The sequence below is a fragment of the Magnolia sinica genome, unplaced genomic scaffold, assembly GCF_029962835.1.
Source record: "Magnolia sinica isolate HGM2019 unplaced genomic scaffold, MsV1 ctg244, whole genome shotgun sequence".
NCBI classification, from domain to species: Eukaryota; Viridiplantae; Streptophyta; class Magnoliopsida; order Magnoliales; family Magnoliaceae; genus Magnolia; species Magnolia sinica.
This window is the reverse complement of record NW_026682790.1, coordinates 21,677-48,599: the sequence shown is the minus strand read 5'-3', so window position 1 is coordinate 48,599 and position 26,923 is coordinate 21,677. Positions and strand designations below refer to the sequence as shown.

The window sequence follows — 26,923 nt, the reverse complement described above, 5'->3', positions numbered from 1 at the left end:
TGACTGTCCATATTAAAGGTCATTGATCAAATGGTGTTAATATTTGTCAAATAAGTGCGGGGTTTGCATGGTAGCTCATGAAATGTTTGGACCTAATTAATAGTTTGGATCAATAAATTGGACCTAAAAACTTCCTAAGCCCATTGCAATGTTTATTTGCCATCCTAAAAGTCGTTTATGTAACAAACCTGATTTAAGGGAAAACAGAAAGATCAACTTGATTCAAAACTTTTGTGCCTTCCAAAAAGTTTTTAATGATGGGGTTCAATCACTACTGTTACATATATGGGAAGTGTGGTGCTGAGTAAATTTTATGAGGTCCACTGTGATATATGTGTTGGAATGTCCAAACCAAACTGTCTAGATCCATCCTTCCTGGCATTTTCAGATTCATCCAGCAGATGCATTGTCCCTGGAATTTTCAGATTCATCCAGCAAATGCATTGTCCCTAGAATTTTCAGATTCATCTAGTAGATGTATTCTCCTTAGAATTTTAGATTCATCCAGAAAAATGTTTGGCTACCTAATGCTATTTGTTATTTTTAGAAATTTGTGGTGTATTTACTCCTGGTGAATGTATCATATAGGGGTAGTAGTGTCTTTTGTAATCTCTTGTTAAACTTATAAATAGGAGTGCTATGAACATGTAGTTGTATTAGGAAAAAAGCAGCAAGTGCTTGTCTTTACAGTAGTAGCAGTCTTTGGTGAAAAATAATATAGCATATTTTCTTTCTCCCTTGTATTAGGAGCTGCACTTGTCACCATTTGGGCTTTGTAAAACCAACAAATTACAGCTTACACACCACAACAGAATGGAATTGCAGAACGGAAGAACCGCACCATCCTCGACATAACAAGGACCATGTTGAAGGAGAAAGGCCTAACGAAGAGCTTCTGGGGAGAGGCAGTTGCATGTATTACATATCTGCTCAATCGGTATCCCACTAAGAGCGTTAGGTTCATGACACCATAGGAGGCATGGAGCGGCTACAAGCTGAGCATGGCGCACCTTAAAATCTTTGGGTGTGTTTCCTACGCTCAAGTTCCAAAGGCAAGAAGAAAGAAGCTCGATGATCCTGGTGAGAAATGTATCTTCATCGGATATAGTGAAGAATCCAAGGCCTACAAGCTCTACAATCCACTAACCAACAAAGTAGTGGTAAGTAGAGATGTGGTGTTCTGTGCAGAAGAAGCCTGGAAGTGGAACCAAGAAGATTCGGTTAAAGAAAATCAGGTTGAGGCCAAAGAATATGAAGAAGAGAGGCATGCGAATCAGGAGAAGACACCCACATCACCCCCTTCTGATTGCAGAAGTCCAGGAGTATGTTTCATCTCCCCTGAAAGTACTTCATCAAATCAGAATTCAGCCAGCACATTTTCATCCAATTCTCCTTCACCCTTGGCTCCCATCAAAATGAGAAGCCTCAACGAGATTTATGCAGAAACTAAGGAAGCAAATTTGCTCTGCCTGTATGCGGACCATGAGCCTCTCACATTCGAGGATATCGTGAAAGAAGAATATTGGAGAAAGGCTATGGAAGAAGAGATCCATGCTATTGAGAAGAATCACACGTGGGAGCCGATCTCACTCCTTAAAGGCCAGAGGACCATTGGTCTCAAATGGGTATATAAAATCAAGCGAAATACCGATGGTAAGATCAAGCGATATAAGGGAAGGCTCGTAGCAAAGGGCTACAAACAGAAATATGGAGTAAACTATGAAGAAGTTTTCACCCCAGTTGCTCGCCTTGACAATGTGAGGATGATTACCTCCCTTGCAGCTCATCATAGTTGGATGATCTACTAACTGGATGTGAAATCCGCATTCTTAAATAGAGTACTCGAAAAAGAAGTCTACGTTGACCAGCTTGAAGGCTTTGTCATGTAAGGAGAGGAACATAAGGTGTATCGGCTGAAGAAAGCCCTATATGGGTTGAAGCAAGCCCCTTGTGCTTTGAATGCACGAATCAATGGCTATCTTCAAGAGAATGGTTTCGTCAAATATTCGTATGAGCATGTCGTCTACATAAAGAAGAATGTCCATGGCAATATGCTTATATCTTGTTTATATGTGGATGATCTACTGTTCACAGGAAATAGCCAAGCGATGTTTGTAGAATTTAAGCAAGCTATATTCAATGAGTTCGAGATGACTGATGGTGGATTGACGTCATTCTTCTTGGGCATTGAAGTAAAACAACAAGTCGGCGACATTTATTATCACAGAAGAAGTACGCAAAAGGACTTCTTGAGAAGTTTCGGATGACCGTCTATAAAGCCGTGAATATACCTGTTGTAATAGGCCTGAAGCTCATAAAAGATGGTGAAGGAAGAAGTGTGGACTTGACTCTATTCAAGACTCTAATTGGAAGTCTCAGATACCTTACAATCACTAGGCTAAATATCGTCTATAGTGTTGGGCTTCTAAGCAGGTAAATGGAAGCACCAAAAGAATCACACTGGCTCGCTGCAAAAAGAATCCTTAAGTATGTCAAATGAACAATGGAATTCGGTCTCTTCTATCTATACAATGATGAAGCAATATTAGATGATTACTCATACAGTGATTGGGAAGGTGATCAAGATGAAACAAAAAGCCCCACATGATATGTATTCTATCTTGGGTCGACTACCTTCACATGGAACTTAAAGAAGAAAAGTGTGGTCATTTTGTCCACATGTGAAGCAGAGTATGTGGCAGCATCATCCACAGTCTGTGAAGCAATATGGTTGAAGAACCTGCTAAAGGAGCTGGAACATCCATAAGAGGAATCCACAGTTATATATGTGGACAACAAGTCAGCAATCGAACTTGCCAAAAATCCGATGCAGCATGGAAGGAGCAAGCACATTGATACTAGGTATCACTTTCTAAGAGATCAAGTCAAGAAGAAAATGATGAAATTGGAGTACTGCCATACTACTGAACAGGTGACAAATATTTTCACCAACGCACTATCGACAAATGCATAAGGTCGATGCTCGGAATGAAGTCGGTTTTGGTTTGAAGGAGAGTGTTGGAATGTCCAAACCAAACTGTCCGAATCCAGTAGATCCATCATTCTTGGCATTTTCAAATTCATCTAGTAGATGCATTGTCCCTGAAATTTTCAGATTCATTAAGCATATGCATTCTCCCTAGAATTTCAGATTCATCCAGCAGATGCATTTTCCCTAGAATTTCAGATTCATCTAGAAAAATGTTTGGCTGCCTAATGCTATTTATTATTTTTAGAAATTTGTGGTGTATTTACTCTTGGTGAATATATCATATAGGGGCAGTAGTGTCTTTTGTAATCTATTGTTAAACTTATCTTAGTGTGAAACGCTCAGGAAAGGAGTGGAGAAGGGGTTGTGCGCCCTCCGCCCCTTCAGTTCGGAACGTCGAAGTGAGCTGTGACATATAAAGAGTAAGATGAGGTGGTAACGGTCGATGGATTTTTTTTCATATTGTACAGATTTAAGATTGGAGTCTTAGCTAACTTCAGCTCACATCAAGGTGACATGATTCGAACCTATGGCCCTCTGTACCTAAATAGGAGTGCTATGAACATGTAGTTGTATCCGAAAAAAAGCAGCAAGTGCTTCTCTTTACAGCAGTAGCAATCTTTGGTGAAAAATAAAATAGGATATTTTCTTTCTCCCTTGTATTAGGAGCTGAAATTGTCACCATTTGGGCTTTATAAAGCCAACAATATGTGTCTTATCTGTACTGTACACCCATTTTTTCTTTTCAATCATTTTACGACATGAGCCCAAAATTGAAGCATATCCAAAGCTCAAGTGGACCACACCACATGAAGAGTGGGAATTGAATGCCCACCGTTAAAAAGTTGTGGGGGCACCAAAGTTTTGAATCAAGTTGATATTTGTGTTTTATCCCTTCATCCATGTCAGTTGGATGGCAAATAAACATCACTGTGGGGCCAGGAAGGTTTCAATATTGGATGTCATTATCCTCACTGTTTCCTGTCATGTCTGTCTTTTTTAGCTCTTCTATGTACTTCAATTTTGGGCTCAAAACAGACAGACCGCATGGATAAGACATATACATCACCGTGGGCTCCACAGAATTCACTCAGTACACTGTAACTTAGTAGGTCCACCCACGTCATAGTGGAGCTTTTCTAGCACAACCACCGACCAATAACAACCTGAGTAGTGGAGATCGCTAACTTGGCTGCCACCTGCAAACCAACAACGAGTGGGGAGAATGACTGTAGAGCCCACCTTGATGCATGCATTGTACATATCCATGCCATCTGTTTTTCCAATTTACCTTAGGTCATAGTTCAAAAATGAAGCAGATATAAATTTTACGTGGAACACACCATTGGAAAATGGTTATTAATCATTAAAAACTTTTTAGATCAAGCTAATAGTTTTTTTTTTTTTTTTTATCTTTGCTTTCATTTAGGCTTATTTAGCCTTATCAACATGTTGGATGGTCAACAAACATTGCCACATGTGGGCGTTAAACGACCACTATTTCTTTGTTGTGGTTCACCTGAAACTTGTATCTGCTTCATTTTTGGGACCATATACTCTAAAATAAACTGGCAAAACAGTTGGATATAGAGTGGATATATAATGCATGCATCCACTAGTGGGATCTCATTTGCTAGCGGAATGTCTGAGTTCAGATCTGGAAACAACAGAATGCATGACTGTTGGCATTCGTTTGTTTGCTCGGTGATCTTTTACATTATCACCTTTACAAGAGCCGATCTGTGCTGAGGGCACATGAGAATTATGGGCCGTGGCTTCTCACTGGTTCATGCCATCGCCGATGAAATTACTGACAAAACACAACAACACAACTTTTAATGCGAGGAACTTCTCTAGACCCACCGTGATTTATGTGTTATATCCACACTATTCATTAATTTTTCTTTAGACCCACCATGATTTATGTGTTAGATCCACACTATTCATTAAAATTTTTTTTTCAGATTATTCTAGAGCATGATCCCAAAATTGAGATACATCCAAAGCTTAAGTAGGCCACATCACGGAAAGTAAAAGGGACTGAATGGCTACCGTTGAAACCTTCCCAGGTCCACCATGAAGTTTATTTTTTATCTAATGTAGGGGAGGACATGAGGTTGAGCACCATCTTCCTCAGGGGGAAACTATTCCAAATTCATGGAACTTCTCTGGGCTCCTCAAATCCACGAGGAAAAGAACAAGAAAATAGAAAATGAATTCTATAAAATTCGAAATTGATTGATGAATCAAATAAATGAGTTCACAACCCTTTAAATAGAGATACCAAGCAATGAGAGAGAAATCAGAAGAAAACTATAACTAAACCTCCTAGAATTCACAACTTACTATAAATAGTAAACTTACTATTTATAGATGGTCATGATGTCTACTAGTGCGCAAGGTTTTTGGCCAAAAATAGTAAATGTCCTATTTGGTTTCGCCAAGTTGTTCACCTAATTATTCTAAGCACTTCTCATGTTGGGCGCAAAACCTAAAGCCCAACGGATGAAGAGTTATAATTAAACTAAAACTTACTATTTATAGTAAAAACAATTAAAATAGGGAAACGACCATCGATTTGGTGGTATTTCACAAATCTGGCTTGCATAACCTAGCATAGTGGGGTTGGGTGGCTAAAGTAGCTCGTTCTACCCCAAAATCATATATTTAACGCTTGATAACTCATTCCGGATTACCAGATACGCCTGATTTAAGGTTTAACGGTCCAGATCACTTCTGTCATCAACTGGGCCTTTTCTGATCCATCTTGGCCATGAAACTGTCCGCGACCCGCTTTACATCAATCCCCTCAACTTTAAAAGAACTCGTCCTCAAGTTCTCGTTCTACTCTGGTTCATGATACTCGATCAGGTCCGCGACATTGAAAGTCCGTGAGTTCGTCATGTCATATGGAAGATCAATAACGTAAGTGTTGTCATTGATCTTTCAGATAATTGGTACCGGCTCAATCTTCTTATTCTTTAACTTGTTGTACGTCCCAATCGAAAATCTTTCTTTGCGCAGATGGACCATGATGTGATCGCCCACCTCGAACACTTTTTATCGCCGATGCTTATTTGCTTACTCCTTGTACTTCTCATTTGAGGCTTGTACCTTGGTCTGCACCTCCGCATGAATGCCCATGATCTTGTCTGTCATATGTTTTGCTGCAATGCTTATGGCTGGGAGCTTGGGTAGAGGGACCAAGTCAAGTGTGTGACGAAGCACTTGTCCGTAAATAATCTAGAATGGGGATCTCCTTATCGAGCGGTTCACCTTGTTGTTTAATGCAAAATCTACTTGAGACAATGCCAAATCCCACTACTTTGGTTTTTCTTCTAAAATATGTCGAAGGAGGTTTCCCAACGTGTGATTCACAACCTCAGTCTGTGAGTGGTAGGCGCTGCTGAATTGAAGTCGTGTATCGAACCGAGTCCACAAAGTCTGCCAAAAGTGGCTAATGAACTCCATGTCACGGTTAGAAGTAATAATCTTGCGAACCTCATGTAACTGCACAACTTCTCTAAAAAATAGATTCGTCACATGTGTTGCATTGAGAGTCTTTTTGCATGGGATAAAGTGCGCCATTTTGGAGAAATGATTTACCACCATGAACACCGAATTCATGTTGCATTGTGTTCGTGGGAGATCAAGCATGAAGTCTATAAATAAATTCTCTCAAGGGCCGTCAATCACATGTAACGAAGTATAGAGGCCTGTATTCTGAGATTCCCCCTTCGAGGTCAGACAAACATAACAACATTGAACTGCCTTTCCCACATCACGTACCAATTAGGGTCAGTAATACCACTCTTCTAAAAGAGCTTGCATCTTGTCTCGCCCAAGGTGTCCTCTAAGGCCACCTCCATGTAACTCTTGGATGATCTATTCCCTTAACGAACTCTTGGGGATGCACAGTCGATTCTCCTTGAAAAGGAACCCGTCTTGCATATGTAGGTCACCGGGGTGACCTTCTTGGCATCTAACCCATGCGTCCTTGAATTCATCGTCGTCGGCATATATGTCCTTGAGGCAACCCAACAACCTCATTGCTCATGGTAACTAACAAAGTTGCACGACAACTCCATGCATCGGCTACTTTGTTCTGTTGCCCCGACTTATGTTTCGGCAGGAACGTGAATTCCTGCAAAAACAAAACCCACCTAGCATGCACACGGTTAATGTTAGCTTGGATATTAATAAATTTAAGAGCTTGATGGTCTGTGTAAAGTATAAATTCCCTTTGAGTCAAATAATGTTGCCAGTGTCGCAATGCCCGGACCACTGCGTATAATTCGATTTCATATGTAGACCACTTCTTGTGTACATCGCTAAGTTTCTCACTATAGAAGGCTACCAGCTTACCTTTTTGAGACAAAACTCCCCAATTCTGACATATGAGGCATCACATTCGACTTCAAACAATTTGTCGAAGTTGAGAAGTACATGAACTGGGGTTGTGGACAACCTGCGCTTAATTTTGCAAAGCTCTTGTCGGCTTCATCAATCCACTAAACTGCCCCTTATTCATGTAATATGTGATTGGTGATACAATGGTACTAAAATTCTTCACGTACCAATGATGGAATGTTGATAGTCCATGAAAGCTGCGTACTTCGTGGATATTTATGGGAACCGACCATTCATTGATTGCCTTCACCTTTTACTCATCCACCCGAATGCCCATGAATATCATGACAAAGCCCAAAAACAACAGGCTATCGGTCATGAAGCTGCACTTTTTTAAATTGAGATACAGTTTATTTTCAGTGAGTACTTGAAGGACTTTCTTAAGGTGTTTCACATGGGTGGTTTTGTCTTGACTGTATATCAAAATATCATCGAAATAAACCACAACGAATTGTCCAATGAAAGATTTTAAAACTTGGTTCATCAACCTCATGAATGTGCTAGGCGTGTTCGAAAGACCGAAGGGCATGACCATCCATTCCTACAATCCTTCCTTGGTCTTAAAGGCCGTTTTCCAGTCATCACCTGGCCGTATTCGAATCTGATGATAACTGTTCCTTAGATTCAATTTAGAGAATAATTTCGGACTCCTAAAGCATGTCCAACATATCGTCCAGCAGTGGTATGGGAAACCTATATTTCATGGTAATTTTATTGATGGCCTGGTTGTTGATACACATGCGCCAACTCCCATCTTTCTTAAGAGTTAATAGAGCAGGTACGGTGCAAGGGCTCATCTCGAATGAGACCCATACAAATCAGTTCCTCCACTTGCCCTTGCAGAATTTCACACTCCCTTGGACTCATCCGATAGTGAGGACGATTTGGTAACTGAACCCATGGACAATATTGATATGGTGTTAGATATCTCGCATGAGAGGTAATCTAGGCCAAATTTCTTTAAACTCATGCAGTACGGGTTTTAGTTCATCAGGGATGTTGGTGGGATCGAGTTCTTTCCCTTTTATAATTAGTGCGCAGGCCTATCTTGTTTCTTTGGATTCCTCCACGAAGTCCCGTATGGTTAAGAGAAAATGACCCTTCACTTTAGAAGTCTTAGGTAGTTCCTCTAGATCCATAGGGGCTAATATAGTTTTCCAACCGTCCTTAACAAAGATATACACATTATCTCGCCCTTTACAAGTGGCGTAACGGTTTGATTGCCAAGGTCAACCAAGTGTAATGTGATATTCTTCCATGTCAACCGCATCGCATACTACTTCATCTTTATAATGTTTACCAATTGAAAAGGATATGGTGCACTGCTCAGTTACATTTGTTTCACTGACATTCTTGATCCAACCGATCGTATATGGAAAAGGATGACGCTCCGTTTTAATTACAAATTTTCTACTATTATTCTGGAGAAAATGTTCTCGTTGCTCCCATTGTCGATGATCACATTACAGACTTTTCAATTCACTGTACATCTAGTTCAGAAGATGTTATGTCGCATATAATAGTCACCTCACAATGAGCAATTCGCCATGATCCTGTTGAACCCAACCTGACTCATCATTTTCGTCTTTTGTGGCGTGCTCTAGTTCCTCAAAAACTTGATCCTCATCGGCGTATTTAACACTACCATTATTGATGGTAAGGTTCGCCACGTGTCGTTGGGGACAAGTATTTAATAGGTGACTCGATTGGCCATAACGAAAGCAATGGTCCCCCTGGGCCGAGCATAGGGGTTCGGGATTCTACTTGGGCCAAGAACAGTCGATACGCCCCTTTGGGGTCTAGTTTGTCCGCTTCCTTAATCACGGTTCACGAATGCAGGTGGTTAAGTGCACGCTCCTACGGGATCCTTCCCCTTCGGCTGTAGAGCTCCCTAGGGTGGGGCCTGTCATAGCAACCCTAGCGGTAGGATATGTCCGAGTATTGGGACATTCAAGTTGTACTTCTGCTCAGGTAGCCAACTTGATTGCATCATTCATCATCCAAACGGACTGCATCTAGACTCAATCCTGGATCACCATACGCAATCCACTGTTGAATCAGACGACTTGTTGCGATTCAGTTTCGGCTAAATTGTTATGCGCTACTAAGCGGTAGAAATCTTCTACGTAATCTTTCACCGTCCGACTACCCTGCCGATAATTTTGATATTGTTGGAATAGTACCTGATCGTAGTAGCTACGGAGGAATCACACACGTAGCAGTTCCTTTATTCGCTGCCATGTGTGGATTGGTGCTTTTTTGGCTCGCCTGTGTGAGTTGTAATTGCTCTCACCATGCTAAACCTTCACCCTTCAACTTGTAGGCCACAAGCTTGACCTTTTTTTGCTTCAGGGATGTCTATATAGTCGAAGAATCACTCAATCTCAGAAAGCCAATCGAGGAAATTCTCAATGTGTAGTTGGCCATTGAAGCTAGGAATATCGAACCTCATCTTGAACTCCCGATCTACCCGATCATCACCTTGTCTGGGATATTGGAGGATTATTTCACCAACCTCCTCGTATTGGATCCTCCTTCTTCAGTAGTGATTCTTTGGTTTGTTGTCGGTACTATTCCGCGATCAGGGTGATCACGAGTTCCAGCAATAGCTGGTGGTGGATTACCACCATGAACACGGAGCTACCTTAGAGCCTCCGCTATATGATCTACCAAGCGATCCGTTATGCGATCGATGGAAGCCTACAACCCTTGCATGGCTTGCCAATTCTCTTGCTGCGCTGCCTTGAAAGCTGTCGTCATTAAATGTAAATTCCTTGGAGCACTGTCCATGGGATTATTGCCCGACCCATCGTTAGAAGATATAAATCCGAGGAAATGCCTCGCTCTGATACTAAACTGGCATAGGGGAGGACGTGAGGTCAAGCACCGTCTTCCTTAGGGGGGATAACTGTTCCGAATCTAGAGAACTTCTCTAGACTCCTCACAGAGACTCTTCGAATCCACGAGGAAAAGAACAAGAAAATAGAAAATAAATTCTATAAAATTCGAAATTGATTGATGAATCAAATAAACGAGTTCACAACCCTTAAAATAGGGATACCAAGCAATGGGAGAGAAATTAGAAGCAAACTATTACCAAAACTCCTAGAATTCGCAACTTATTATAAATAGTAAACTTACTATTTGTAGATGTTCGTGATGTCTACTAGTGCAAAATGTTTTCAGCCAAAAATAGTAAGTGTTCCATTTGGCTTCACCAAGCTGTTCTCCTAATTATTCTAAGCACTTCTCACGTTGGGCGTAACTCCTAAAGCCCAACGGATGAAGAGTTATAATCAAACTAAAACTTATTATTTATAGTAAAAATGGAATTAAAATAGGGAAACGACCGTTGATCTGGTGGTATTTCATATATTCGGCTTGCAAAACCAAACTTAGCGAGGTTGGGTAGCTAAAGTAGCTCGTTCTACCCAAAAATCATATATTTTATGCCGGATAACTCATTTCAGATTGCGAGATTCACCTGATTTAAGGTCCGATGGTCCAGATCACTTCTGTCGTCGACCGGGCCTTTTTTTTATCCATCTTAGCCATGAAACTGTCTGCGACCCGCTCTACATCATCATCTAACCTCTTCATAATGTCACACAGATTTGGATGAAGAAAAAGACAAATATCAACTTGATCGGTGCCTTCTGTGGCTCCAAAAAAATTTCTGCACTAAACATCCAAGTCCTACTATTTCCTGTAGTGTGACCCACTTAAGCCTTAGAACTATCTCATTTTTTGTATTATGCCCTAAAAGGATATGGAAAATTGGATGGGTGGTGTGGATATAACACATACATCATGCTAGGGCCATGGAAGCCACATGTCAAAACTATGGTTTTTCTTCTCCTCACAATGTGCTACACCACGGGCAGGCGACCGAATTTCTTATTGTGTAAAATTTACATGGCCCCAAAATGATATATTGTTTAGATCCACATTGTCCATCCATTTTTTAAGATTATTCTAATAAATGTGCCCAAAACAAGGCAGATTCAAAGCTAAGTAAACCACACCAAGGAAACAATAAGAATTGATGCCTACCATTGAAAACTTCTTAGAAGCCACAGAAAGCTTTGATCAAGTCGATATTTATTTTTTCCCTTTATTCCAGTATGTGTGACCTTATGAACATGTTAGATGACAAATAAATCTCATGATGGCCCCAAGAAGCCGTTTCTAAGTAATTCATTCAATCCCCACTGCTTTCTATGGTATGATCCGCCTGAAGTTCGAACTTGCCTCATATTTTGGGCTCATGCTATAGAGTAATCTAAAAAAAAATAATCCATGGTGTGTATCTAACACATAAATCATGGTGGGGCTAAAGAAATTCCCCACCTTTAATGTTATGTTGTGTAGTGCGCAGTTTATTCAAGAGAGAAAATCGGCATTTTTTTTGAGATAGACGATGATGTGTACTAATGAGAAGGGATGGCATGGAATTTCCACACCACCTGCACAGGCAACCGTTCTGCATCTTGTAGTAACACACCTTTTCCACTAGCATATCCCTTTTAAAAAAATCAGTATCATTTGAGCCACTATGATGATCACCCTTGTCCAAAATCGGGCTGATCAGCTCATAAGGTAGGCCAGTGCGCTGTCCATCGATCCAAACTGGGGCTCACCTCATGAGCGGACCCACCTATTAATTTTCCAGATGATCTTCATCGTCATGAGGCCTACCGGATTCATGGTACTGATTCATGGCTGGGTATGGTACTACTGGTGGTTGCACGTTGCCTGGTGGGTGATCTGTAGAGCTGGGCAACAAGTTGAGTCCGACCGAGTTAGGGCTGACCCAACTCAATCCAGTTTTGAAATAAACCTGACCTAAATTCGACTCAATTCAGTACCGAGTACAGCATGCCTAAACCGATCCAAATCCAGATTACGCCCTGATCCATAACTCAAGTGGTATATCCAGTGAAAGATACCTCATTTTAACACTGAGGTCTTGGTATCGATTCCGTAGTGGGGGTGGCTAACAGTGAAGTGTGAACTGACAGTGCGGTGTACTAACAAGCTAATCAAAAATAATAATAATAATAATAATAATAATAATCTGAATCCAGGTCTGGCCTAGACTAATACAGACCGTGTCCGACCCTAAAAAAAGTATAGAGTCAGTCTGTGTTGAATTTTTTATTATATATATCCGAATCTAGGTCGAGTCGGTTTTGAATCAAGTCGAGTCTGACTCGGTCCAGTCGGGTCAAGTTAATTAGGTAATTCGAACTTGACTTAATTTGAGTTCGAATTGGTAGAAACCTTCTTGAATCGGACTCGACTTAATTTAAGTTCGAATCGGGAGAAACCTATGCGAACTGGACCGACTCACCCATTTGGTTGGTTTGGTTGGAGGTGGGTCTCAGCGAGTAGGACTAGTCGGGTAGTGCCCTGCCAGCTATGGTGATCAGTTCTAGGTTCAAAATGCTTAAAAAAATGAAAAGCTTGCGTTAGTACGTGTCCTCACATGGGGCCTGGCTATCCGCTAACGTTAATGGATGACTTCACGCGGAAGAGGTCACCGCGTCCATTAGTGTGTGCGTGTTCCCCGCCGAGAATGACGCGGAAGCGGATTGGCTAGTGTACCTCACACTAGCTATATCCAAACCATTTATCTTTCTAGCGAGCTTCTGCTAGTGTACCTCACACCAGCTATATCCAAATCATCTATCTATTTGGCGAGCGTCTTAAGCCTTGAGACGAAAAATAAAAAATATCTAACTATCAAGTGGACCACGCTGCAAAAATTAGTGGAGGATTGAACATCTACCATTGAAACTTTTTGGGGATCACAGAAGTTTTGGTTGAATATGACATTTGTTTTTGCTCTTCATTTAGGTATTGTTGACCTTATGAACAGATTGAATGTAAAATAAACACTATAGTGGGCTCTAAAAGTTATTTAACGGTGAAAATCATTATCTCCACTTTTATTTATGGTGTGGTATAGATGATCTTTGAATATGATTATTTTTTGGATAATACTTTAAAATGAACTCTAAAAATATATGAACGGTGTAGATATAATAAATACATCACTGTAGGGCCATGTAACTTTGATCTCCTTTGACCCGTTCGTAAAACTCGGAGCTCGAGGAGCGTCACTCCCCGTCTTTGCACGACACGTACCTGCAACTATAGCTGGTGTTAGGTTCACCAGCCAATACGCTTCCGAAGGGCGCGGATTGCGTCCTACTCCCGCCCGTCCCTAGCCTGGAAAAGGCAGTTCTGTGGGTGGCCCACTGTGATGTATCTGTTATCCAAGCCATCCATCCAAGTTCTCAGCTTATTTTAAGATATCAACACAAAAATGAGTCAGATCCAACGCTTGAATGGACCACACCAAATAATACGCTTAGCTGTATTACATGGCATTAATGCAAGAGTAGAAGCGGTACCCACCGAATCTGACTCCGTAAGCAACGGGCCTAAGTCGTCTTTTTTTTTTTTTCAAATTATTACCTAACGGTCAACGATACCACACCTTCTTTCCCGGCCAGCATGCCCATTTTTTAAAAAAATCCGTATCCTAAAAATGATAGGACCCACCATGAAAATGACTCTTGTCTAAAATAAGCCTGATCAGCTGACTAGATGGACCACAGATGTTGGGTCTTTACTCTTGCTCCGGTGGTAGACTCCTAAGTGTTTCAACACCTGGCCAGGGGTTCGAGTACCCATAGGCGGTGAAATCCGACTACGGCGTGCGTGTGTGGGGATGTGTGCGCGTGTGTAAATTTTTTTTTTTTTTTTTTAAAGGTGGACCACATATGTTTCTAAAGGTAAGCCGTGGATTGTCCATCTATCTCAAGCACTAAGGTTCACCTAACGAGCGGACCCACCTATTTATTGTCCAGGTGATCTTCTTCATCGTGGGGCCTATTGGCTTTATGTTACTAATACGTGGCATGCGTACGGTACCAGAGGTTGTAGCATGCTGCCGGTAAATGATCGCTTTTGCATGTAAAAAATCCTTGTAAAAATGAAAAGCTTGACTACACCAGCGACCTCACATGGGGCGTGACTTCACACGTGGGGTGACTATCTACTGACGTGAATGGATGACTTCACGTAGATGAGGTCACCCCGTCCACCGGGAAGCAGTTGGGTACGGTGGCACGCACCACCGACATCGGAGGTGTGTTGACGTCAACCACTGTTGTTAGCCGCACCACTGTTATATCTTTAGATCTAAAGCGGATTGGGTGAGACCCCGGACCCATCCAAGACGGGTACGGGCCTTTACCGTAGGGCATGTATTCCTTGATCACGTGGACCATCCGTTTTTACCGATCCTTTTAGGGCATTATCCCAATGAAGCATATCCAAATATGAGCTAAACCATGTCATTGAAAAAAGTGGTGATTGTACTTTTACCGTTAAAAACTTATCAGGCGCATCTTAATGTTCTCTTGATAAGGTCACAAATGTTTGGATTAAACGTATTAAAAAAAAATCAGCTTAATTTAACACTTTTGTGGCCCATTAATGATCAATAACCACAGTTTCCTATGGTATGGTCCACCTGATAATTAGATCTGCTTCATTTTTTAAAGATAATAATCAAAAATCATCTGAAAAAAATGGATGGACAGCATGGATACAGAATTACACAGAGGTGGGCTCCATGGTAAAGGTCGCACTGTCTTGGGTGAGTCCCGGGTCTCACCTAATCGGATCCCTGTTATATCTACAGTGGCCCCTAGAAGTTTTCAATGGTTTATGTTCAATCCCTACTTTTTTTGTGGTGTGGTCCACTTAAACTTGTAATCAGCCTCATTTTCGGCCCGTGCACTAAAATGATTTTGCAAGATGGATGGATACTGTACATATGACACATACATCATGGTGGGCCCATAGAACTTGGTGATGTCAACACGCCACTGGCCACAGAATCTGCTTCCATCCATCAGTGCCCCATCCAATCTTTGTTGGTGGCTCAAACATTAGGTCGATTCAACACTCATGTGGCTACATCGCTGGGACAGTTGAGATTGAAAGTCTTAAAGTTGAAATAAATTTATGTGTGGAGTCTAATGTGGATGTACATGCCATCCAAGCCACTCACCTGATGAGCCACATCAGATGATTGGCTCAAATTGGATCTGTGCATGCATGTCAGGCTTAACAGAGGTGGATGCGGCTCGAATGGGACTGAATGCCAATAATCTCAAGTGCCAAAATAGACCGAGATATTTGAGTTCCGTACAATCCGCCGTTTATCCAACTACCGATTACAATATTAGAAGATTTGTAAAAGGGAGGATTCATCCTTCTGATATACATATTTTACCTCAGTTGAAAAAACTTTCAATTAAGTGTGTGATAACAATTACGGTTCAAAAAACAATATAGGAAAAATACAATCAAATAAAAGCTGAAAGTATTTTACTGTGGTTTAACCGCAGATACACTTATAACCGGCTAAGGGATAACTAAGAAGTATTTTACCGTGATTTTACCGTAGATATACTTATAATCAGCTTAGGGATAACTACGTTGATCCATTTGCCTCCTAGTGGAGGCTGAGCTTATGGCAGGATCATCGTAAGTGAAGGAAGGGTGACCGTCCATTTGAAACCTGACGAAGGCTGAGCCTATCGAAAGATGATCAATCACAAGTGAATCTTCAACTTTTTGTTCAAAGACCTATAGAGAGCCAGTCACAAAACAAGATGGTTAGTGGGCTGACGGCTTGTTCGAGGTCTTGACGGGAGTCAATATTTATGGTGAGCCAGTCAGTGAATCAACTGCCTATTCAAAAACTCAACAGGTGTCAAACACGTGGCTAGACAGTTGGTGAAATCACTTAGCATGCAGGAGAAAAGCCCTGCAACTTTTTGTTTGAAGTTGAGCAATTTTCCTAGTGATCCAATGGGGATGCTATGGAAGTGGGGTAGAAGTTACGACCTATGATATGATACAATGTAGAGCTTGCGAGCGATGGGGATTTACAATAAACTAAATAGATAGGCATCCATTGGATATGGAGAATAGGTGGCATTGTGTTGGGTTTGGATGGGTTGGCATAAGCTTCAAGCTCTTCACTCTTGGCTTTATTTATAGACATTTGATACGATTGCTAGAGAGTTATTTTCGTAACTACTCCCCCACGTTTTTTGAGCAACCGTTCAAGCCACTATGGATAGTGACCAATCACATTTTTCCAGGTCGGGGTACAAATGGTTATTGTTGGCTAGTTGCTCGAACATACACACTTCCTTACGCTATTACGCAGTGGTGGCTTTTCATCTTTCACCATGTGTATGTTTTGGTCTCAAATTCGGCCATGTGGAACACGTGTGGATTGCGAAGGTGCCAAAATTGATTGGGTCTTATTCAAATTGTGATCACTGACCCTTGGTGTCAAGATAGAGCGAGGTTCAGTCTTTGCTTGACCATTCATCTATTCAACCAATAGTCATTCACTCATTACTTAGGTGATTGGCGGATGTTGTGACTCTTCCTCCAATGAACACTTTTTTTGTCTTGAAAATTCAAAGAGTTTTGAGCGTGCAACAATTGTACAGATGAATTGGAAAGGATGAGAGAGATGGATCGTGGAAAAGAAGTGTGACTTACCACTACAACGGGATCATCGACTTGACTGAGAGTAGCAAGGTGCTTTAGGAAGTAGCGTAATGATCAACGAGGCAAAGGCAATGCTGAAGATAACAATTATGGTGAGCCTAACGTATGAGGGTAGGAGGATAGATTCCTATGCTAAGATTTTCCTTCAGATCCAGCACATAAGCGCAGATAGAAGGGAATTATAACTACTGGCTACATGTAAGAGTCGGTTCGATGTATGCATAAGGATGGAATGAAACTAAATCTACCATAACGGTTTGCTGCTGATAAGCAGTGAACTAAAACATATATAAAATGTTGGCTGGATTGTAGTTTATTTTTTGGATTCGAAGAGGGGTTCCTCGCTTTGGATCTACTTCTACTATTTATGGCTTTCCATAAGGGATGTAAGAACAATCACTTGTCTACGTGACGCTTTCACATGTAACCAGTTGGGAAAGAGTAGTTACATTTATCAACCATGATCATATCTTATTAGATGCTTACAACGTGCTCTAGGTCTAATGTGGCTGGAACAATTGCCCACCCTAATTCGAAGATAACCTAAATACTGAAAACACCCCAGAAAAGATGACATGTTCTTCAAATCTCTGGTGTATGATTCTCAAATATCTTATATACCACATGGCTTGATCTGCACCGTCTATCTAGTCTGAATGGATTTTGGTATAAACATTGCCCCCTCACATTTTTGACTATTCAATAAAGAAGAGTTAGAAATGTGGTGACGCATTAACGAGATGAACATGTGGCGTACTTTGCTTCTTCGATAACAAACGACGTGTGTCATATAAAGAATATGTTTTTGTATCTCTAACGTAGCTTTTATCTTCGAATTCGTTTGGATTATCATGTGACAATTAATAATGCGTAAGTGGTGGCTTCATATATGTTATCTCATCTTTCTTGTTCATTTTTGCTTCGTTTCTTCCTTCAAAACCCTATTCCTCATTTGCTTCTTATCACCATGGTTTCGAAGAAAGTGAAGCTTTTCAACCTTTTAGCGTCTTCGACGTCTTTTTTTACTACTTTGTTAGAGCTATTTTTCCCTCCAGGTTTCTGCATATCTAATTTTCTCATCCAACTCCTAAGATTTTAACCCTAGTTTGTATCCTAGGCCCACCATTCATCCAACTTCTTTTCCCGATCATTCTGACATCACTCCATTCTTTTCAGCTAACAAGGAAGAAAACTTCTTGATCAACCATAAATCTTTCAATTGGAAATATTAGGAGCCAGGGAAAACTCCTCAATTATGGTTGAAACCTTCCAAGGAATGGATCAACTGCCCCCGACAAGTCAAAAATCAATTCTCTATTCATTGGACCGAGGTTGGGATTGTCGAATGCATTTATCTATTAGCCTGCATGATAGATCCTAACCAAACTCTTATTATCGTGGCGGCCTACTTTTAGAGTCATTTGACTAACTCATTCCACTTCCGATGCGGCCCTATGAGTTCGATCGTTATGGACATCTATGCTCTGACGTCCCTCCTTCCATCAAGATATCATTCTATCCAGGGTGCGATGCCAACGAATCTTCATTCAGTATTTCTAGTGTTTGTATGTCGTACAACACATTCATGTTATAAGAATGCAAGATCGAGGGGGTAGTTACCCTTCAAGAGCATTATGATTTCCTCCTGATGTAGATTTTTCAGTTTTTGCTTTACTTCAAAGCTAAAATAATAATAATAATAATAACTAAAGAATATGTCAGTCTGATCGATCTTCTCATGTCCGGCAAACAAGTAACTCTTATTCCTTTCCTTCTTTCTCATTTGTGGCGACACTTTTCTTTTAATGAATCATATTGGTTTTATCCATTTTGCACTTGAATGCCTGCGACTTTTCTTTTAGATAAATTCAACCAAATATTATGACTGAAATTGCTCGAGGTATCATTGATTCATGAATCAAATCTTCATGCCTGTTACATTAACTGCGAACCCCTTTAATTCCCAAGCATACTTGGCAACTGAACAACCTCCTACCGAAAACCAAATGTTGCCATGTAGAGGCTATCTGCTGCTACGCTACATTAGATATATCCCTTGGAATGGCTTTTATACATTCTGATATCCCTCAAATTTGGTCAATCCCATAACATCTCCTATGAGCTAATGGGTACCAGCACTTTAATGGAAAATGGGGTAACAATGGGGGGCATTGGTTGTGGCCGGGGACCCTCCGATGCCTAAGTTAGGTAAATGAACTCAAAGTGTGTATAGCTAAAGTCGGAATCTTTGTGCGTACCTTTTTTTTAGGTGGGGTGATGTATTTATAGGTTTGTTTCGCAGCTTGCGTATCCGAGTAGATTTGCGAGATACGCTGGAGGGGCCCAGATTGGAGTTAGAATTTATTATCGACTATGTATTTGATTACACCTCTATTAGTGTGATCTTTGGCTAGGATCTCGTTGGGTAGTCATGCTCGTATATGACATGAGATTCTCTTCAGATATTTCCATCCCGAGGTCGAGGTCGGTATTCGAGATCGAGATCGATGTCCATGGTCATGGTGATCAAGGTCGACATCCATGGTCGAGGTAGGCATTCGTAGTCGAGATTGACATCGGTTGTCGAGATTTATCTGTTGGGTTTTGGACTGCGGAATCACACAGAGATGGATCTAAGATAGCAATCCAAGAGCACCAAGCAAACACAAGAGAACATAAAAATTTAATGTGAAAAATCCTTTCGAAAAAAAACCACGGCACAAAGCGACAGATCTTCACTATGAAAGCAGAAATTACAAAGAGAAAAGACTTACCCAATTCAAACAAGCTTGAATCTTACCCTTGCTACACCCTTTGCAAACCCTAGAACCCTTTTAAAAAGCCTTATAATCCCTTAGAATAATACCTCCCAATCTCGTTTACACCCATATATATAGTTTTAGGAAGAATCCCAAATAAAATCGAAAAGAATCATAAACAAAATCGGAAACAAATCCAACACTTTCACAGTTGCGTGAAAAATCTGCATAGAATCTGATTGATTTAAGACATCAAATACAACACTATCGATGTACCTTATCTTAGAGCCAGGTTGACTAACTCATCTCAATCATTAAGTTTCCTTGCTCAGCTCATCTTCCCTAATGGTAAGTACTTCGATAGTTCAGGGAGCTTGCTCTAATGGTTCTCTGCCACGTGTCTCATATGTCAGGGCAGTTCGATTTTTCCCATAATAGTTGTCCCCTCCTTACTTCTGAGTTTTATGTTCATAAGTTGATGCTTTATTTATTTAATTTCTTTTTCTTGGCCAAAGGTTTCTCCACCGTTAATAAAGAAGTAAGCCAACTAAATATTAATTCATGAGACTCGTTGATCAGAGTCCCATAGTAATTCTTCCATTAGGAGTGGAATGATTCTAACTGTTGGGGATGATTAGTGAAGAGAGGGAGTGTGAAAGAAGAGCTAATGGAATTAAACCCAAGAACTAATGGAATTAAACCCTCTATGGAGAGTCTGAAAGATGGTGACCGAGTCTACAATTGGTCGATGAGTCAAAGGTTGGGTGCAAGTCCAGTGAATGAAAGGAAAATGGATACCTTGAGCCAACCCGAACTGGCGAGCAAGAAGATAGGGGCAATATTGTTCAATGCCGACATTGGCATTAACACCTGTGTCTATAGTACCACTATATAGTAAGTCTTTGCAGATTAAATAGCTTTTTAAAGCAGCATCCCTGAGGATTGCCATTTCGATGTCAGCAGGAACGTCGTGTGTTCCTGTTCATCAAATTCATCCCAAGCTTTGCATTGAATAACCATGAAGGTCGAATATACCTTACTAATCTTGTTTGGAAGAATGAAAGGATGTGAATTTTTCATAGCGAAGCCCGGGTGGACAGGTTCCTCGAAGGAGAGGGGGTAAGTGAATGCACATACATCCATGATCGGTGGACCCGTGAGCCCACATTTAAAATGAAATATATTGGTCGACCGACTCTAGAAAGTTGATGCTACTATAAGGAGGAAGGAATTTGCCAGATATTCATGTAGGAAAAATTTGATGCATTTATAATTCCTACTTGTCTCCATGTTATGCTTTAACGTGAGAGAACTATTTAGCTCAGCCATTCATTGGTTTCGGCCATGCTCGTTGAGACTTGAATGCATTGGAGGGGTCCGAAAGATTGTCGAATTGGACAAGCAGATCAACTTCATTAGGGCACTTCCGGAAGCTGGGCTCGATTTCATGAACTTGTTCATAAGTGACTATAGGATAAAAAGTAGGATCAATCATCAACAATGTAGTGTCTGGTTTGATTGGAGTGTTGAATGGGAGATCATTAATCACTCTGGATGATAGAATATCGAGGTCTGTGATGAAGGATTCCAAGTGCAAAGTTGGAACAAAAGAAGAGGAAGATGCAACCGTAATGAATTGAGGAAAGAAAATTAGGAAGACTTTGATGCAAGAGAGAAGAAGTAAAGAGTGAAAGATGAGAAGCACCGACTTAAGAGTTGTTTATATATTAGCCATGATATGTGAGCATTAATGAAAAGGTAATCATGACTCTTCATATGATTCAATTTTATGCAATGTATCATATAGACAAGTTAAAAGAATGAGACAAAGGATATCTCTTGATACGACATCGATTGAGTAGAATCAATGGGGAAAGAGCACGTGGATTAATGGTCAATTACATTTATCATATCGGGGAATGGAACAATGTTACTATCACCTTGTTACCAAAGACGAAACGACGTGGGGGTTAATGTTGTACCTTATTTCTAGCCATTCTGAGAAAGCTAATAGGAGGGTGACATGTGACATTGTATGAGGAATAAGAAGTAGATAAAAAGATCTTCAAGATTTGGGGTACTTTTTGCGGGATTATAACTAGCGTAAATCTAGTTCTACACGTCAGTGGATGGTTGACAGAGTGTTGTGGTCGATTTATAAGAAATATAGTTGATCTATTTAAGATATATAAGGCAACTTACGGCAACAAAGCTTTGGCTGAAAGAAGTGGAACTATCATGAAAAGAAACGTAATAAAAGAAAGATCTAGAAAAGAAAAGAATTTAGAAAGGCTTTTGAACTGTTGTAGCCATTGCAATAATAGAAGAAGGTTTTGAAAGAATAAGCTACAACATAAATCTATAAATAACAGAGGAATATGACAAAGGAATATCCAATATCCAACGACAAGCCCAACCAACTAAACTACAAAACCTTATCAATTTATCTTTTATCTTAGCTTATCATAGGAGTAGCGATAATTCTTAGCCATAATCTTTAGTGGTAATCTAAGTCTACACTCAAATACTGTATTTGTTCTTTATCCAATATTAAGCAGTTCTTTCAAGAGAATCATTCTTACAGTTGCTCCTAGTGACAGATTGTGAGTTTTTCCTTTTGTTTGATTTGCACTAGTATTATGGTAGTCTTTTCTTGTGGAAAGCACAAAGTAACCCATCTTCGGTGGAAGAACCCCACCATCTGATTATTGCATGATCATTATAAACTTTTGTAAGTGGCTAAGTAAGTGACTGATCTTCTCAAAATCTGGTCATACATGTTCATATTGGACGTATCTACTTATTTTATCTCTTGATGTCAAAATCGATCAATTTAGATCAAGTTGTTGTATCGATTCTAGGCACCAAGCAACCAACACATGGCATATCATTCAAAATAAACAGTCAAAACTGCTCGCACCAGTTTAGATGTATCTTAAACAAAAACTTAATTTAGGAATGAAAGATATCTGATGGTATTCTTTCAATGATAAGGTATTCAGGAATCGAGGATAAGATTGTTAAAAAAAATTTGATTTTTTCTCCTAGAGAAAGTGGTCCTCCACATTTTAGAAGGTTTACTTTTAGTTAATATAAGCAACTGATACAAGTTCTAAGTGCCTGCGTATCAAGGGTCATCGACAGCCATAGTATAAAAAGAAGAAGTATATACTGTAAAGACGAGGGTGGCATGTGATATAATACCCCTCTTTTATTACAGCATCTTTGATTCGATTGAGAATATGATATAATACTGCTCTTTCCTCAGATGTGGATTGCCAGAGACAGCCTGTCGTAGGAAATCCGAAACTAAGTGGGTGCAGATTGTCTACTAAGTAAGTCCAAAGTTGGAAGTACAAGTCAAAAGCGAGGTGCAATGTAGTGTTGAGGGTCAAATATTGCATATTAGACCCCAGTTATTACTTGGATCTACAAGCATAATTCCGTTTAATGGCTGATTTAATCATGTTTGTGATGCAGGGTGTATCTACGAGTCTGGATTGGAAAAGGGTACTAAAAGCATGGATTTAACAGTCTGAAGTCACCAAGGCAAGCAACGGACCCTAGGAGACCAAGATCGACAGATTTGCACGCCAGGGATCTGAGAAAATTGAGAAACTGAAGCTCAAGTGGCCTGAAAAGTGTCCAGAATGCAAGATCATAGGGTACCCACCATCTAATCAGTTCAAAACTCCATACGTGGCTTGAGGACCGTAAATGAACCGTACACGTAAAATTTCATCCATTGGATCCCTCTAGAAGTGGCCCAACGGACAGATTAGCCCCTTTAATCGTTATGTGGGGCCCGCCTGATATCTGGATATGCTTCAAACTTGGCCTGGACGGTTTAAATGATATGACAGAATGGATGGACGGAACGGATTTCATGAATATATCAAAGTGGACCCTATGCAGCAGTGCGTGTACACCACGTACCGGACGGCTCGCTGTGCACCGAGAAATTGAAGACGGTCAACAAGGCGTTGGCCGATTACAACTCAAAAAACGGCAAAGCCGTCCGCTGTTTGCAACAGAGAGTTGCGGTTGAAGTCAGGTGGGCCACCATCATCGTAGATATCTCTAATCCGGGCCGTCCATTTGTTTCAGAAGGTAAAACCGACCGTACACATGAGGTTTTTCGAAACCTTTGCTCGCATACACAGGAAAATACCGTTCAAACGCAGGTTAAATGGCAATATGGAAAATCAGGTGGGCCGCTTCAGCGTCAATCCAAAACCGACCAGATCCGAACGGTTTTTCGAGGAAAGTGCAATGGACGGTGTGGATTTCTCATATATAGTCGATCAATGCCCATCAGCCACGGCGCAAGAAGCCTTACGACTTCTCTGCTTCGCGACCAGATCTGCGGACGATCCTGGTGGGCCACGAAACGATCTTTTCGGATGATCCGGTCCACCCCTCTTGATCAGGGTCAAAAACTGACCGGTCAATGCACGTTTTCTTGATCTATGTTAACCGGACGAAAATCAATCCGCACCGCACCGTCCGCGGACTCCGTTGCACAATCCACGTTACAGATCGTTGTGGGCTCCTATCTTCAAGGTGATTGAAGATCTGCATCGTCCATCTTGTAGGGATGAGGGACTAGACCAAACCCTAGAAGATCTTTCACCGATCAGCAAGATCAGCAAGGGTGGAGTGCATCGTCTAAATCCCTACGTAAACAAAGGTTCCGCAGGAGGCCTTGCGTAAACAGACTTGCGGAGGACGTTTCACCGTCAGCAAAGCCCTATTAAAAGGGAATCGGCGTGGGGAGGAAAGTAGCTTTTTGACCAGGGAGTTGGAGGCAGTGGAGGAGTTCTCGTTTTGGCTTTGACGAAGGAAGAGAAACGGGGAGAGAAGGGAGCAGGGACGTGGCTGCTGGTACGTAACGGGAGGTGTTTTGCTGCTGCAACATGAGCACAGGTTTGTTTGGCTGCTGGGATTGACAGGGCTACCGGCTGGAATGTGGAATTTGGCATGATCTTGCCGGCACGTGAGCTCGGTTTTGGAGATGAGCATGTGGAGGAAGTATTAGAAGGCTTGGGCTGGACCTGGACCTGGTTGTTTCCCTTTTTCCTTTCTCCTTCTTCTGTTGTTGATTTTTAATTTAGCCCATATCATGTGTGGCTAAACCTCTTAGCTAGGGCTAAGAGGTGAAGCCTGTAGCGAGATGGGAGAATCTACTTTACGCCTTTAATTTAAAATTTCTAAACTGAATTTGATATAGTTGATTATTAAAGGAATATTTTTCTTAGTCTTTTATGGTCTGTTGTGACTGAAATTACAATAGGTTTGCAATGGCTTTGAGTATTTCTTTCCCCTTTTTAAGTTTATGAAGTCAGGAAGCCCTGTTGTTCATCATTGCTCCATGGGCACGGTAGGATGGCAGTACCCTTCCTGATCCTCATACATTGTTGATTGGTTGGTAATTAGTTTAATCCTGTTGTTTGCTTTATCTCCTGGGCATGGTTAGATGATGGAATCCATTCTAATTCATATACCTTTCATCTCTTGAAAACTATATCAAAAGAAGTCTAGTTGATTTTCATGATTTGCGAAGCAGGCATAAGATCTCCCTGATCTCTACAAGTGGATCCTCTGAATCCCTAGTTTCCTTCCTCTAGATTCCTTAAGTTTTTGATAATTATTCTACAATTATTCCTTAAATTCTATTTGGTTTAGATCACATCTTAGACTAGTTCTAGTTCTACTTGGTTTCAGATAACGTACAGGTATCAGTCCCTGTGGATTCGACCTCGGTCTTACCGAGTTTATTACTACATCACAACCCTATACTTGGAGAGTGAACAAGTTTTTGGCGCCGTTGCCGGGGATTGACGGTTATGATTCTCTGAAATTAATTAGTTTTAGAATTAGGTTAGGATTAGGATTTTACTAACTTTAGGCTAAAAGTTTTTATTTTATTTTATTCTTAGAAACTAACTTGTTTCCATATTTTGTAGGATCCTGACATAAGTCCATAAATTGGTAATTCCTTCCTAATCTCTTTACTTTTTCTACCTTTTAGAATTAGGGTTTAAATTTTGAAAATTTTAATTCTAGTATTTTTTCTATTTTTAGGAAGCAGTTTATTTTTAGAAACTAGGTTAGTTATTTTTCCTTCTAGAAAAATCCTCTAATTTTAGAAACTTTTCTCTTTTGTTTTTCACTTTCTATTTTTAACTCTTTTTAAATCTAATTTGTTTCCTCATTTATTTTTAGAATTTTTGTTTAGAAACTAACCTTCCTATTTTGTAGGCTTTTAAAATAGAAATTTCTAATTCGGTAAGCTCTTTCTCTACTTCCTATTTTTTAGTTCTCTTTTAGTAATTTACTTCCTAGTTTAGGACTTTCCTAATTCATTTTAGAAGTTTCCACTTTCTTTTAGAAATTAGTTTACTTCTACCTTTATCTTAAAGGATTGTTCCTCTTCTTTTAGAATTTAACTTATTTTGTTTTTATTTTTGCAGGTCCTTAACTTAGGGGCATCAATTTGGTAATTTCTTTTCAACTCTCTCTTTCTTTCTTTTTAGATTTTCTTTTCCTTTCTTAGGATTAGACTTTGAATTTGATTGAGGGCTGCGAGTGTTTCATGCCCAAGTGGGCCCGTGACAACACTCGACGTCTCTTGACTGAAGGAGGATTGGTTGAGGGATTGACTATCCATCGCAGGATTAGACACCGCTCGAAATCCCCTGAGTTAACTGAGGTTATGGCTGAAGACCAACCTCCTCTACTTCCACCTAGGGTGGAGGATACCCAAGATGAAAATGAGGTGCAACAGGCACCCCCGCCTCGTACTTTACGAGATTATCTACAACCGGCGGGAGTGAGTACGCCCTCATGCATGATTTTTCCTGAAAACACAGGACAAATGGACATCAAGCCAGGAGTTATCCAACTCCTTCCCAAATTCCATGGACTTGAATCAGAAAGTCCATATTTACATTTGAAAGAGTTCGATGAGATTATAGCTACATTATGTTTTCCTAATGTATCTGAGGATACAATTAGGCTGAAACTCTTTCCTTTTTCCTTAAAAGAGAAAGCTAAGACGTGGTTACATTCACTGCGTCCTAGATCCATTGGCACATGGAACAACATGTAGAGGGAATTCATAAAAAAATTCTTCCCACATCATAAAACGATT

At 40.5% G+C, this 26,923-nt stretch overlaps 1 protein-coding gene across 1 annotated transcript in view; it reads left to right on the top strand.

Moving 5' to 3' along the window:
* Window positions 1-23,068, top strand: part of LOC131236146 (actin-100-like) — a 46,963-nt gene extending 23,895 nt beyond the window's left edge. The window contains exon 3 of the mRNA XM_058233291.1: window positions 23,039-23,068. Coding sequence (XP_058089274.1) covers window positions 23,039-23,068 — 30 coding nt within the window. The remainder of the gene's footprint in view (window positions 1-23,038) is intronic.
* The last annotated feature ends 3,855 nt before the right edge of the window (window positions 23,069-26,923 follow it).